We start from the raw sequence: 16,789 nt of genomic DNA, 5'->3' as shown, positions 1-16,789 counted from the left end.
AATAGTAAATAGTGATTCAAAGTTATATTTGTCTGATTCCAAGCTCACTTATTCTCCTCGGCTGCTGCTGCTTCTAAGTTGCTTCTGCTGCTGCTAAGTCGCTTCAGTCATGTCCGACTCTGTGCAACCCCAGAGACGGCAGCCCACCAGGCTCCCCCGTTCCTGGGATTCTCCAGGCAAGAACACTGGAGTGGGTTGCCATTTCCTTTTCCAATGCATGAAAGTGAAAAGTGAAAGTGAAGTCGCTCAGTAGTGTCCGACTCTTCATGACCCCATGGACTGCAGCCCACCAGGCTCCTCCATCCATGGGATTTTCCAGGCAAGAGTACTGGAGTGGGGTGCCATTGCCTTCTCCGTATTTGCCTCTACTCATTGCAAATGATTTGTTTCTCCACGTGTGTGCATGCTAAGTCGTATACGTGTTTTTGTATCATCTGTAAAAATAAGCATATTCTACTATTATACTCTAATGAGATAGCCTTCAGCAGAATGCTGTGTAGCTTTTAAAACAGTAAATCTATGTCCTTACAGCTTCAGAAGAAGCCTTTGTAATATAAATTGAATAAATTTATAGTCATATGATTATTACTGAAAAATATTAATAATGTATATAAAAGATGGTAAGAGAATTCAGAAATTACAAAACAACATCATGGATTTACATTCATTTTAAAGTATATTTATAAAGTAATTGCATATATTTAAACAATAAATTTAAATGGACTGAGCCTCTTTATGAGATTCTCAGGTACTATTGCTAAATTTGTTTTAAGATCTTTTAGTAGATAGTTTTATGTTTACTAGAGACCACCATGGTTGCCCAAATTAGCTGTTCCAAATCTGAGATGCAATTCATAGACCTCAATTTCTATAAACACTGATTTCTAGTTTCCAAGGACACCTGACATTAAAATTTTCTTTTAATGTTTAAAATTTTGTTTGCCTTTCTGGAATGCATGATTTAGCTATTACAGTGGCTCTCTAAATGTGGCATTCAGTCCATCAGCAGCAGCATCAGGCAGTTTGTTAGGCATTCAAATGTATAGAGGTAACATTAAACCTTCTGAATCAGAATTACTAAGTGTGAGGTTTAGGTACCTGTTTTATCAAGCTCTCCAGGTGATCCATACCTCTGCTAAAGTTTGCAAACCTTTGAACTAGGAAGAAAATCCCCACAGTTTACCAACTCACTCCCCCTCTGTGTGAAAAGTTTCAAGTCCCAGGTGACAGAGAAGGAGAGAAAATGAAATAGTCTCATCATTCAGTTCAGGCTTCCATTACAAAAGATGGGTGGAAAAAAGATCCCAAAAGCAACAGAAACCTTGGGTTCTCAAGGGAAACAACATGTTTTAAAAGATGTCATTATAGATGAGAAAGGTCAAAAATTTTTTGATCAACTTTCATAACTACCCACACACCAATAGTGGCTGTGGTAAGTTCTACAATCTTGAGTGAGGAAAGAGAAAAATGTTTTATGGAAATTGACAGAACGTTATATTCTTCAAATTGAATTTAAAAAAGCAAGACTATTCATTCTAACAAGGAAAATGAGCTGTTAACAAAGGTCATAGATTTACTTCACATGAATATATTATAAAATGAGCAATTTAAGAAAAGTCAATCAATTAAGAAAGGTTAATATTTTATATGTTTATATAAACATTTAGTAAAGTGCTTACACTATACCATGTATAGTACTTATACTGTACTATAACAGGAGAGTAACTGTACTATAGTGATATCATAGTCTCTGATATCACCATGAAAGACAAAGCCTTGAATAGATAAATGTTCAGTGTAATTTTGGCTTTTTTTTCCCAATGTTTCTGCGTGTCTTCCATAAATACTCAGAGATTTTAGATGTAAGACAGTGGTATGAATTGCAAAGGAAAAGGTTTGGTGCTTAAATTCAATTCTGTCACTTAAGTATTCTGAATCTTATATTTTTCTTTTAAAAATAGAGATTAAAATGCTTAGGCCATAGAAGATAAAAAAATAAAACGAGGCATATTTTATGACAAACTCTAGCATGGTGTCTGTCTCATGAAAATGAATGCTCAAAATTTTTCAGTTTATTTCCCAGACTGTTGATAATCACTGGTGGAAATTTGGCAGACTAAAATACTTTATGTACCAATATCAAGATTAAGTATGGATAATGATGTCATTTATTATTTTATTAGTTCAAGGAAAAGAGAGACCAAAAAACAGGCAGCAACTGCCTCTCCAATGCAGAAAGGGAGAAACTGTTGAAACCGTAGCCTTTGCTCTTTAATTCTTTCTGTTTTCTATTAGCTGTGTGAGGCTTTAATAAAAATGGAGTAAGAGGGTGATATTCTAGATTAACTTTGCAATTCACATGCATAGAGAAAGAGAAAGACTTTTAATTTGGCAGCCAAAACAAAAGTTTAAAAATTTAAATTTAATGTAAAATTGTAAATCTAATACTACTGACCCCTGCTGGTAGAAGGAGGGGGGCAGATGTTGAGTTCATTCTTCACAGAGGAGGTTGATCTCCAAGAAACTTAATTAATGAGACACACACAAAAAAAAATTTCTGGTGAGATTTCACAGCTGTTAATCATATCTAATTCGCTAATCATATTTAAGAAAATCTTATTTAGATCATCACCCCACCCCCATTTCTCATCAGTCTGAGAGGCTTTTGTTAGTTCAATAGCCTTTCTCATTTACTTTCTTTTTCTCTTCTCTAATGTCAAACTTTCCTGTTCATAGTTCAGATTTATTCTGTCTCCCTCATGTCTCCTCTGACACCTCTTTTCCTCCTGCCCTCAATCTTGCACATGGTTCAGAATAAAACTCAAAGAGATTGTTTCATTCAGCAGTTTTTCATTTTATTTTTTTTCCCCCAGCTGCTGCCTAGAACTCACAGGCCGATAAAAAAATAAAGGAATATGAGAGGCTTATAACTAAATGACTGGTCAGTTCTCATATACTGAGGTATATTTTAATGAATGGAGAACTTTTGTTTATCTCCATTCTGCAAAGCCCAAAACACTATACAATGGCCTAAAACTTCATTTATTTCTTTTCTGAATTGTAGATCACTTTATACCTTTTTAGAGTGTTTTTCTGAAGTTGTATATTGGGTTTTTGAAAGTTTTCCTTCCACATAGAAGGCCAACTCAGAGCAATCACTCTTTCTTCCTCTTCTTTGCAAATGCCTTTGCATGTAGTAAATAGTCAATACATACTGAATGACTTTAGCTGAAGACAATGTGAAAAGAAATGAAATGAAATTTCAGAGAGAAAACCGTTAAGTACCAGAAGAAGCCCTAGACAGATTAAACACTAAATTTGATTGTGAAAGGTAAGTAATTCCTTTGTAAAAGCTTTTTTGTTCTTGATTTCAAGACGTGTTTATTAAATAAAATGTTAGCTGGAAAGGCAGTAACACTGTATAATTTGGTTGTTGGCCTCACAATTATAGGAACTTTCTCTTTATTAGAATGGCTTGCCAGGGAAGAACCTTAGATATCATCCCATCCAACCACAATTCCTCTAAAGGGCCCTTCAGAATACTAAAATAGAGCAATATAATCTATCCAATTTTGTGAAACCCCTAATTAAGAACTGGTCACTTAATTTCTGTTCTTGACTTAAAGCAAAGCAACAAGTTTCACTTTGTGGAGATGGAATAGTGTTTTTAGTGGCGGAAATGCAACCATTTTTCTGTGATAGGACCAGTGACTCTGATCACATCTGCACTCAGGTTTACTTTTGTTTTCTGTAAGCTCCCTGCACACAAGATATATATATCTCCACCTTTGAGTCCCCAACATCTAGGGCAGAGCTGATGAATGACAGGTACTCCAAAATTAATTGTTGAAAGAAGCATTGATGAATAAATGAATATTTTAACATCTCTCTACTGCATTTCCTCCATCCTCTTTATCTTCCAGCTGCCAACACAATTTGTACCTTCAAAATGGTTATGGCAAATGTAACCACAATGAGCGGATTCCTCCTCATGGTGTTTTCCAACAACCGTGAGCTGCAGATCTTACACGCATTGCTTTTCTTGTTAATATACTTGTTAACCTTAGCAGAAAACCTCCTGATTATCGCCATCACAACTCTGGACCGACATCTCCAAACCCCAATGTATTACTTCTTGAAACACCTTTCGCTCCTGGACCTCTCCTTCATTTCTGTCACAGTCCCCCAGTCCATTGAAAACTCACTGACAGGCAATGGCTATATTGCCCACGGTCAGTGCATGCTTCAGGTTTTCTTCTTCACATCTTTGGCCTGGGTTGAGGTGGCCATTCTCACAGTGATGTCTTATGATCGCTATGCCGCCATTTGCCTCCCACTGCACTACGAAGTCATTATGGATCCCAGAGCCTGTAAGCCGGCTATGATAGCTGTATGGCTGAGTGGTGGCATCTCTGGAATCTTGTATACAGCTGCCACATTCTCCATCACATTCTGTAGGGCCAAAATAATCCACCAGTTCTTCTGTGATATCCCCCAGTTGCTGAAGCTCTCCTGCTCCAGTGATTACCTAGGCGTGATTGGAGTGGCCGCTTTCATGACTGTGCTGGCGTTCATCTGCTTCGTCTCCATTGTTCTTTCCTATGCGCACATCTTTTCCACGGTTCTAAGAATACCCTCTGCTGAGGGCCGCTCCAAGGCCTTCTCTACCTGTCTGCCCCACCTCTTTGTTGTATCATTTTTTCTTTCCACCGGCATTTTTGAGTTCCTAAAACCAACTTCAGATTCTCCAACTGCTTCTGACATTATCATATCTATCTTTTATACAGTAGTGCCCCCAACACTGAACCCTATGATCTACAGCTTGAGGAATGAAGCCATGAAGGGAGCTTTAAGAAAGTTACTGTTGGGTGGTGAATTCACCAGGAAAAAAACATTTTTGTCCTGTTGTCGATGGCTGTCCAATATTACACACAAGGAGCATATTTAATAACTGGAATCCATTATATATAAATGGTAAATATTGCCAAAGAGTCAGACACGACTGAGCAACTGAGCATGCATGTAATATGTATATAGTAATGTTGAGGAAAAACACTTTTTTTCCTGTTGCTAAGCCAAATACTATAACCATAATCATAATGAAAATGCTTAATTTGACATCTTCAATTTTTTAGACACTGAAATAAGACTTTTTGTTATTCTTTCAAATTAAGAGAAAATAAACAATTATATATAATATTTTAGTGTAGGTCCACTACTTTCCTTTTCCTCCCAATACGTATAGACATGCAGATACAAACACATATCAGGTCAACCAACAAACATAGCGCTTTTGGAAAAATGGCATAGACAAAATAATAGTGAAAGACAGTGACAATTTATCCACAGTTCCACTCACCAATTGTTTAATTCCAAATGTCCATTTAAATTTTTGTCTTTTAAATGCCAAGTTTACATGCTGATACAAACATATACAATTATTATGCATGTTTAAGTAGTTTCACTAATATAATTTTCTTGAATACACAGAATTCAATGGAATTCATATCATAATACATTTAATCATTCACCTATTTTATACATATATATTTTTTCCAATTATTCATTCATGCTAGAAATTGAATTTCTACTCTTCACAATTCCATGGAATGAGATTGCTGAGTCAAAGCATGTGAAATGTTAAGCTGCTTTGAGTATGTGACTGTATTGTTTTCTAAAAATGTTAAATCATTTTATGTGGCTATTAGGAATTTGTGGCCATGTCAGTTCTACATGTCTCCTATGATTTATGAATTCATACAACAAACATGCAGAGAGATTCTATTAGGTGACTGAAATCATAAAAGGTGCCTGGAACATAAAAGTATATAAAATATACACACATTGGGTAGTGTAGAGATTTTTAATCTTTATAGCTGCAATATTTTAACTTTAATTATTTTTATTGTGATAGATGGAGACATTAAATATATTACAATTTTTATTTTGCTCTCATATTATTCCTTTTAATTTTAAATATTTTTATTCTTTATCCATTATGTAAAAAGTTTTATAAATCTTAGAATTCTGTGTTTTACAACAGCAAAAACCATTTTTTCAGTCTCTCTTTAACTTTATTATTTTAGTTTTCTTTACTATGCAATCTCATATAATTTGATATGAGTTTCTAAACGTTGTATCAACAAAGCTTAACCAGTCTAAGTTACCAGGGATAGTCTTGAATGACAAATAATTAAATCTTTTTTGTTAGTTATTAGACTCTTCAATCCATCTGCAATAATGTGTAAATTATATTTTTACGCTACACACCAACTAAATATGTTAATTTATGAAATATTTCTTTTATTGATGTATTATTTAATGAGCCTACTGAATTATAATGTATGTCCATTTTTATCTCCATTTCTATGCTTTCAAAATTTTATTAATCTATGTTTATGTATTTAAGCTAGTTAAGTAATACTGTATTTTTTTTTTTACTGTAGTGATTTAGGTAGAGGACTATTCTTTGATTTACAAAGTATTTTTATTGCCTTGTATTCTTATTTTGAACCTCTTCATTCAGTTCAACAAACACTGCATTTGTTCTTGAGAGCATTCATTCATTCAAAATTTACAAATTAACTTGGGATATGTACTCTGTTATATAGTTTCCTTTAACCAAGAAACACTAAAATGTTTTACACTAAATAATATTTTGCTAATTCTCTTTATGAAAGTAGTTCACACTTCTCAATAGCCTTTTTCCATGATTTTACATTTGTGTGGTTACTATAAACCTGATTCAATTTCTATTCGTGTTAAACACTCACTGCAGGTACCAAGCATCTTTGAACAATGCCATAAATTGTAGGAATTCCCACACTACTCTTACCACTAACTCCCAAGGCAGAAAACAAAAACTCACTTTCTTGGTGTTTATTTCAGCTAGAATGTAGACATAGGACCTTGATTCTGAGATTAGATATTTCAGCCTGAGATTTTAACTAAGAAAACAAAAATGTGAGAAGCAAGAACTATGTGGCATCCATTTCTAAAGAAGTTAGTGGTCCAGGCATTCAGTTTTGGGGAGTGGAAGCAGTAGAGTCTGTAACCCTGTTCCCCACATCCATGGTAGGAAATGCAGAGCCTGTCTAGCAGTGATAGCAGGGTACTCCCTTCTAGGACAGTGTCATTGTCCTGAGCTCATATCTTCCAAGCTTGATTATCAGACCTTCCAAGAGACTGTGTGGTATAGCTAAATACAGTTAGGATTGGTTCTGTGTGTTGCTACTAAGAAATTTGAGAACTATAACTGTTAAGAATACTACACTGATTCTTAAATCCTGCACTTAAACCTAGCCACTTTATTAATTTCTAATAACTCTAGCAGTAATTGATTCCCGTGAAGGTTAGACCCTTACTCTCCCAGGGATACTAGGAGATCAGAAAGGTTTCTTCCTTGAAAATTATATTTCAAAATGATGGTTCCCATCCCTGAGAAAGACATTCATGGGCTGTAAAACAAAATGCAAAACAACAGTTACTACATGAACAACTGGGAAATACAGAACTTTGTACCATCTAGAGCAATGATGCACAGAGAGGGTGATTTTGTCTGTAGGAACATTTGGCAATGTCTGGAGGTATCTTTAGTTGTCACAGTTGCTTGGGAGGATGCTCCTAACATTTAGTGGGAAGAGGCCAGTGGTGCTGCTAAACATCCTACAATGTATAAAACTCCAGACATAAAGAATTATCCAGCCCCAAATGTCAATGCAGCTGCCACTGAGAAATCCTGATCTAGATGCACTGTGGCTTAAGGAAGCTACTGCATGACAAGCTAAATATGTTTGAACAATTTTTTTCTCCAAGTAAGTACATTACAGCCAAATATAGAAGTAAGAATAAGTTGATAGGATGATGTCAATCATCCAACATCATACGTGAAGAAATGGAAAAGAGGTCATGGGAAAGACTGCATACTGCATTTATGAGCAGTCTCTATATGATAGGCTGTGTCCATTCATGCTGCATCCTGTAATCAGGCATTCACTTCTATTACTACACCAAAACTTCCTGCCTATGGCCAGTAATCACTTCCTTGCAATTAGCAACAGTGTCATGGTTGAATGATATTTCTTAACAATAATTGTATTTGGTGATGCCGACATGAGAGAATTTGTAGAAGATGGCTGAGAATATGAAAAATGCCACTAAATGATGCCGCCTAATGACTTACATTCTTCTGTAAAACAGAAGGTGAGGGCACTACCAATAATGAAGAGAGTATAGATAAGTTAAAGAAAAATGGTAAATTTTGAAACAATTCCAGAAGGAAATAGGAAAAATTGGGAACAAAGGACAAATCAAGTAAGAGTGAGTTCATTATTTTTTAAAGATATCAGAGTACATTATTGTGGAATTTTCTCCAGATTTTCTGAGCAATATGAGTGGAAGAGACTGCTGCTTTGGGGTGTGTGGTGGAAATAAGGAAGGAGAATATATACTCTGGGGAGCTAGAAGTCACAGAAAAAAGCAGAAGTTTTCTATTCTCACTCTTAGAGATGTGAGTGCTGGCTCTAGATGGTGTGGTCTGAAACTGAAGTTATTTTTTAAGCCAAAGACATGAAAAAGAAGTAGTGTAAAAGACTACATATTATTTGATTCCACTTTTACAATTGTTTATATGATTACTTTCTGGAAAAGCTGAAACTATAAGCACAGAAACAGATTATGGTCACAGTGGCTGCTTGGGGGAGAGGGTTTACTAGAAAGGGGTGTGGGCCAATTTTAGGGGGTGATAGGACTTTTCTAGGGGCTTCCCAGGTGGTGCTAGTGGTAAAGAACCTACCTGTCAATATAGGAGTCATAAGAGACAGGGGTTCAATTCCTGGGTCAGGAAGATCCCCTGGAGGAAGGCATGGTAACCCACCTCAGTATTCTTGCCTGGAGAATCCAATGGACAGAGGAGCCTAGCAACCTACAGTCCATGGGGTCTCAGAGTCGTACAGGACGGAAGCAACTTAGCACATATGCAGGGGATCATTCTATGGCTTGAACATGGCTATGACTACATGACTACAAATGTTTGTTTAAAATCACAAAAATATATAGTCAAAGGGTGATTGTTACTCTATGTAAATTATACATTAATAAAAATTTTGGAAAAAGAAAAATAGTGGGAGAAAGAGAGAATAGTAATTATATGAGCTTACTCCAAGATCAAGCATGAAGCCTTGAAACGAAGATAGGATAGTTGGTAGATGTGTGGGTTGTAACATGATGAGATCCTAAAATCCTTTAGTCATCTCCTTTGAAATGTCTTTCTAGGACTTGTCTATGTCTTTGTGACATCTTTTCATGTCAACTATTGCATTTACCACATTATATTCTAAACTTCTGAAATCAATATCTGTTTTCATCTTTACATGATGAATTATTTGAGGGTGGAGAATTAAGACTTGACTTTTTAAAAATTTCTATTTTCTGATGTCCAGCGGATATCACATCCCTTATATTAAGTTGGAAATCAACAGTCACTTTGAATAAAAATAAATAAATGAAGTCAAAGAGTTCTGAGATTAATGAGGAGGCTCAATCCCAGGGACTGAACCTGTGTCTCTTATGTCTCCAGTATTGGCAGGAGGATTCTTCACCACTAGCCCCACTTGGGAAGCCCCTACTAATACTAAATTTGTTTATATCTTAAAATGCACGCCAGACTAGTGCGGAAACACAAAGGTCAGTTTAGATTTTAAGACTTTGACTTATAATTTTTAAACTAAATCAGGTTAAAATTAAAAAAAAAAAATTCCCATTTGAATTAGATGGTATTAACATCATTTTAAAATGTGCTCTCTGTCACTTTGAATGGGATAAAAGTTTATGTTCTGTGCCAGTTAATAACATGAAAATATCCTTGCATAATGTACTTCTGCCATGCATTCATTTATTTAATTATGGATGTAGTTTAGTCATTGTAGTTTAGTCATTTATTCATTGAGTAGTCATTAGACATTTATTTTAGAAAATAAAATATAGGGAAGATGTAAGTTCAGTTCAGTAACTCAGTCGTGTCCAACTCTTTGTGACCCCATAGACTGCAACACGCCAGACCTCTTTGTCCATCACCAACTCCCAGAGCTTGTTCAGACTCATGTCCATTCATGCCAACCAACCATCTCATCCTCTGTCATCCCCTTCTCTTCCTGCCTTCAATTTTTCCCAGCCCCAAGGTCTTTTTTTTTTTTCACTTACTTTCCTTTATTTTCACATGTTTTCAGAATCTTTTCCAATGAGTCAGTTCTTCGCATCAGGTAGCCAGAGTATTGCAGTTTCAGCTTCAGCATCAGTCCTTCCAATGAATATTCAAGAATGATTTCTCTTAGAATGGACTGGTTGGATCTCCTTGAAGTCCAAGGGACTCTGAAGAGTCTTCTCCAACACCACAGTTCAAAAGCATCAATTCTTTGGCACTCAGCTTTCCTTATGGTATGACTCTCACATCCACACAAGACTACTGGAAAAACCATAGCTTTGACTAGATGGACCTTTTCAGCAAAGTAATGTCTCTGCTTCTTAATATGCAGTCTAGTTTGGTCATAGCTTTTCTTCCAAGGCCAAAGAAAGATATACAATGAGATATATATCCTTTTTCCACATCCATCCATTTCCTTCAAATAAACACTGTTATTAATTTTTTTTAATTTATTTTATTATTTTATTGGATAAAGTTGACTAACAACATTGTGCTAATTTCTAATGTGCAGCAAAGTGATTTGTTTTATATCTGTCTATATATCTCCTTAGTTATTAATTTATTAATGCACATAAAAAACAGAGGACTTGAGGGAAGGGAGTAGCGGTGGTTAATTTAACCATTTCAAATGTAGTCATAGAAATTCTATATCAAGGATATTTAATGATGAATTAAAATTAAAAGATGCTATAGCAGTAGGAGATAATTTCCATTATCTCTATCCTATTTTTATCTGAAGTTATTCTTCCTTAGCTCAAAATCTCACTTTTTGTAGGTTCTTAATTGTGATAATACATGTTTCATGAGTTGGAATTACCTAATGAAATACTCCAAATACACAATTTTATTAAATGTATCTATATGTATGTATGTTTGTAATATCTGTATGTAGCATTTTATATATAGATATAAAATGTATATAGCTTTCAAAGCTAGGTAAAAAGAATTTATAGACAATCTAGTAATAAATATCAAACATAAGATTGTAATCATGGGACTTTCCTGGCAGACCAGTGGTTAAGACTCTGCACTTCCACTGCAGAGGTTGTGGGTTTGATCCCTCATCCCGGACCTAAGATCCCGGGCCACAAGGCCAGTCATAAAAAAAAGAAAAAAAAAAAAAGACTGTAATCCTAACAGTAAATTGTGTTCAAATAGGAAAAATCTAAGGAGAAGGCAATGGCACCCCACTCCAGTACTCTTGCCTGGAAAATCCCATGGATGGAGGAGCCTGGTAGGCTGCAGTCTATGGGGTCGCAAAGAGTTGGATATGACTGAATGACTTCACTTTCACTTTTCACTTTCATGCATTGGAGAAGGAAATGGCAACCCACTCCAGTGTTCTTGCCTGAAGAATCCCAAAGATGAGGGAGCCTGGTGGGCTGCCATCTATGGAGTCGCACAGAGTTGGACACGACTGAAGTGACTTAGCAGTAGCAGCAGGGAAAATCTATACCATGATTCACAAAGAGTAGTAAAACTGTAGAAAAGCAGGAGATTTTATTATAAACTTGGACAAATTTATTTTAAATGCTGCAAATATCAAGTGGTAAAAAGCTTCCATGCTACAAGGTGAGACATATTCTTTGCAATTATGTTACCTAAATTATTATTCAACTTGGTTTAATTAGAACTTTATATGGGAAGCTATTATAACAATGATCCAGGATATCAGAATGGCTAATTGAATGAACTGAGTGAATAAATGAATGAATGGTTGCATGAATTTAAAGAAAGTTGATATTAACAGAGTCTAGTTCTCATTCATTCTGGAGTCAGAGGCTCTTAGAGAAAATAAAACACCCTGGAGCTTTCCTAAAGTGTCTTCCTTTTTCTATAGGAATGACTCTACCGTTGACTGGTATTTTGTGCTCAGTTACCCATCTCCTTTTCCTTGGGGAAAGCTTTAAACTTTGAATAAAGTTTATTTCAATGTTCTTTGTTAAGAAGCCTGCCCCCAGAGGCCTCTTCCAGGAGTTAAGTTGTGAGATTGTTAAAACCTTGAGGCAAAATTGAGATAGAAGCATCAGCGATTGCCTAACAAAGCTGGGGCCTCTGGAGACAACCTCGTGTGCCCTGATAAATCACCTTGCTCTTCAGGGAAAATGGTTCTGAAGCACTTAAACAATTAGCGACTGACTGACTTGGTGTAAACATTCATATTTTAATAATACAATTATCTGGAAGTTTTCTAATGAGCCCTCTAGTGTCTGTAGTAGAACAAGACCTTGCTTGACAACAGCCAATTTCCAAGGAGACAAGTTTTAATTGCTTGGAAACTGCAAAATGATGGCTTTCAGCAGCTGCTGCTTGATCGATGTGAAATGAATGGATTGTTTCTTGGGACAAGGTTTGGTGAGCACATGTCTTTAGTACAGGCTAGCAATCGCCATAATCTCAAGTCTTGGTGAGAAAATAAATACTGTAGGGGCCTTCAAAGTTATTCTAGTTACTTCTCTATATTAGAAGAAGAAATTCAAGCTCCATTATTTCAAATTATTTTTTGCTTTGTGATTAAATAATTTAGTGAACTATTCCAAACAGACTGATTCAATCCCTCTTTCTTTTTAACTGTTTCATGAAAGCAATAAACCATGAGGCTCATTCTCAGTGTAGTATATACATCCAAGTCCAAGTGAAAGTCGCTCAGTCATGTTTGACTCTGCTGTTGCTGCTGCTGCTAAGTCGCGTCAGTCGTGTCTGACTCTGTTCGACCCCATATACCGCAGCCCACCAGGCTCTTCTGTCCCTGGGATTCTCCAGGCAAGACTACTGGAGTGGGTAGCTTTTCCCTTCTCCAGAGGATCTTCCCAACCCAGGAATCCAACCAGGGTCTCCTGCATTGCAGGTGGATTTTTTACCAACTGAGCTATCAGCGATGCATCAGTTAACAAGGCAGTTTCTAGACTGAGATTGCTTGAGTTTAAACAATGGCCCAACAGTTGTTAAATATGTGACCTTAGGAAAGCTAATTAACAATTTTGTGGTTCAATTGTTTGTAATAAAAAGGTAGTACTAGTACCTCTCTCATGTGGCTGTTGTGAATATCAAATAAGTTAATATACGTAGTGCTCAGTCTCTCAGTCCTGTCCGACTCTTTTTGACCCCATGAACTGTAGCCCACCAGGCTCCTCTGTCCATGGGGATTCTCCAGGCAAGAATACTGGAGTGGGTTGCTGTTTCCTCCTCCAGGGGATCTTCCTGACTCACGGATTGCATTACACCTGCATATCTGGTCTCCTATATTGGCAGATGGATTCTTTACCACTGAGCCACTTGGTTAGCCCTCTAATATATACTAATCACATTAAATAGTGTCACAATCATGTCACACGCAGTAAGCACACAAGAGATGTTAGCTCTGATTAATCTGCTACCCAAATAACAATGTGTTGTTTTCTACAGTTTATCTCAAAAGTTACTTTTGCATTTTTTAAAGACTAAGTTCATTTTAACAAAAAAGAAAACTGAAATTAAAGAATAACAGCCTAAAATAAAATTATACTGGTATTTAACAGTAATGTCCAAATTCAAACTCAAGTCTACTGACTAATCTGATGTGCTTCCACCACGTCACAGCTATTTCTAGACCTACCAGCAAGTGCTGTTAGAGTCAATCCCTTCCCTTACTGACAGAATTGAAAACAGTATGGACAACTAAAACTGGAAGAAAGAAGTCCTGACTATTTTGTTTCACCAAGTATCAATAAAATTTCCAAAATACAGGTTCTAGTTCCCTCGATGATGATATAAACATGCTCGCTCTGTCTCTTCCATGAAATGGCAGCTGTAAAATCTGAGCAGAAAGCAAGGAGAAGCCATTTGAGCTTCCTGAAAAATAAATATTAGCAGGTGGGTTGGGGAAGAATACTAGAATTCAAATTGCCACCAAATTGGCGGTGTTTACCATTTTTTCCATCAGCAACATCTCAGCCTGAGTTTAACACAATCAGAAACAGAAGCAAGAATGGGTAACACCATACCACAGTCACGGAGAGCTCTAGGAGAAGCCTGCTGAGACTCTGGCTCAAGGAGCATGAAGTGAATTTCTAATGCTCAGAATGTGGAGTACCAATATCTGTATATGTCTAGATTCTCTACAGAACAGAAGCAATAGGATGTGTACCTTTAGAGAGATTTAAGAAATTGGCTTATGTGATTATAGAGTTGGTAAATCTGAAATCTGTAGTTACCCTGGCCAGCTGGGGATCCAGGGAGAGCTGGAGTTGGTTCTAGTCTCATGAAACTGTAACTCCACAGAATGGAAAATCATGTTCCCCTCCATCAAAAGTTTGACTCTTATGGGCTCTGCTCCCACTGATGTCACTGATCAGAGAAAGTCTCAAAGGAAATTAATATGTACTTAAATGTAATCAAAATATAACATATTAAGATTTGTGAAATGCAGTTAAAGGAGTGCTTAAATGTTCCTACTAGAAAGTTTTAAAAGTTCTCAAATTAATAATTTGAATTTCAACCTTAACAAAAGAGAAAAAGAATATGAAAATAACCCAAATTATGAATATACATTAAAATAATAAAGGACAGTAATCAATGAAATTGAAAATTGCAATGCCTTCCTCCAGGGCATCTTCCCGATTGAACCAAACTTCTTAAGTCTCCTGCATTGGCAGACAGGTTTTTTTACCACTATCATCACTGTCTGAGGCATTAAAATTTTGTAGGAATGGGATTCTTAGAGGGTGATAATTTTAAAAGATTGGGAGACACTGATCTATGTAAACTCTCCCTTAATTGATCTATACTTTCAATGCCTTTCTTATCAAAACCCAGCAATCTTTCCAGTGAAAAATGACAAGCTGATTCCAAAATTTATTTGTAAATCAAAGATGCTTAGAATAACCAACACATTTTTGAAAAATGACCAATTTAAGTATTTAAACACCATTACCTCGAGGCTTACTATAGACCTAGACCTAGAGTAAACCTGAGAGTGTGGTGCTAGCACTAAATAGGTGAATAGATCACAGAACAAAAACAGTAAAATCTTGTCTAAGAGAGAAAGAGTGGAAGTCAGTTTAGCAGAATAGCAACCTTGCCATTATTCATGCTGCAAGGACAGACAGATAAAGCAGCTACACAGGCTAACAGGTGCACATAAGAGCACTTTGAGTGACTACTGCTTTCTTATCAATACCACTCCCAGGTTTTACTTATATTGATTGTGGCATGTAGCCATGTTTCAATCTGTTCACCATGATGTGTAGTATAACCTTCAAAAACTCAGCACTGGAACACTCATAGGTCTTCAAAGAGACCCCTCATACGGTACTAAATCCTGAAGGGCTCAGGCTTAGGTGTCCCAGCTCCCACGTCCTGTTGTCAGGCTAATTGTATTCTTAGGTAAAATTAGCAAGTCAGAGCAGAGAATACTTGTGTTGGTTCACAAACTCAGGAGTTCTGGGGTGAAATAAAAACTGACTCTTATAAATAGAGGGCAGGGGTAGAGAACATAAATAGAGGACACTCCAGATTGGTAGGTGGCAGCTAATTAAAAAGTAAGCAGGGGACTTAAGACTTCTCCTAGGTGGCTGCCAGAAGAGTAGATCTTGGCATCCACCCTAAGAATCTTAAAGTTTATATACAGGCCTTATCTGGGTTCAGTCGTGCATACCATCCAGATGTCTCAGCAGTATATTGCTCTCTCAAAGCTGCAACCCTGAAATATGGCTCCCGCTGAGGAACGATGGGCAGAACTGATATCCAAGGACAGAGGAGGAGGTAAGGAGGCTCTGATTACTGCGGTCCAGCTCTCGAGTCAACTGCTAGCTCATTATTTCAACTACCTCCTCTAACACCTTGGCAGAAACTCCTCCTGACTCCAGTCAGTCCTGGGGCCAAGTGTCACTTAAAAGTGCTCATCAGCTCCATCTTCTTAAACAGCCATTGAGAACCAGACACTCCAAGAGGCAGAACAGGCTCGAGTAAGATCAAGTCAGACAAAACCCAGGGCCTTTTTTACAATGTTTGTGAGATTGGAGTGTGGGGAGGAGTCTAACTTCACCCCTGGAAAAGAAGGTATGCCCAGCAACCATGGATGCTGCTGGAAGGCAGCCTGAGGATGAACCTCCATGGATGGGAGCAGAGCCAGGAGAATCACAAATGTGGCCAGAGCCATGATGCAGCCATACTGGAAGTCGATCCCCCTGCACTTGAAAATTACATGAGCCAACTTTCTTTGTTACTTTAAAAAATAACTGTGTGATTAAAAATTTCTGAAGAGGGTAGATCTCAGGTTAAGTGCTCTTACCAAAATTAAAAATTTAAAATAATAATTTTTAAAAGTTAAAAAAAGGCTTATTGAGAGAAATAAAAATAAAAGACAAAGAAGGAAAGAAAAAGAAGGAAGGGAAGGAGGGAGGGAGATTAAAGAGTTAGACCACACTGAGGTAGAAGATGTCCTTTTCGTTAAAAAAAAAAAAAGTCCTTTTCATTATAGGGGACTGGAATGCAAAAATAGGAAGTCAGGAAACACGTGGAGTAACAGGCAAGTTCGGCCTTGGAGTACAGAATGAAGCAGGGCGAAGGCTAATAGAGTTTTGCCAAGAGAACGCACTGGTCATAGCA

At 36.8% G+C, this 16,789-nt stretch overlaps 1 protein-coding gene across 1 annotated transcript; it reads left to right on the top strand.

The window, feature by feature from the left end:
• The first annotated feature begins 3,949 nt into the window (after positions 1–3,949).
• Positions 3,950–16,281, top strand: LOC138097966 (olfactory receptor 14J1-like). The gene is given in 3 exon segments (XM_068994180.1): positions 3,950–4,882; positions 4,884–4,974; positions 16,106–16,281. Coding segments are annotated over 3 exon segments (1,200 nt in total).
• Positions 16,282–16,789: the final 508 nt, after the last annotated feature.

This window comes from Capricornis sumatraensis, chromosome 22 (genome assembly GCF_032405125.1).
Source record: "Capricornis sumatraensis isolate serow.1 chromosome 22, serow.2, whole genome shotgun sequence".
NCBI classification, from domain to species: Eukaryota; Metazoa; Chordata; class Mammalia; order Artiodactyla; family Bovidae; genus Capricornis; species Capricornis sumatraensis.
The sequence above is the reverse complement of the archived record's forward strand: the minus strand, read 5'-3'. Positions and strand labels throughout refer to the sequence as shown.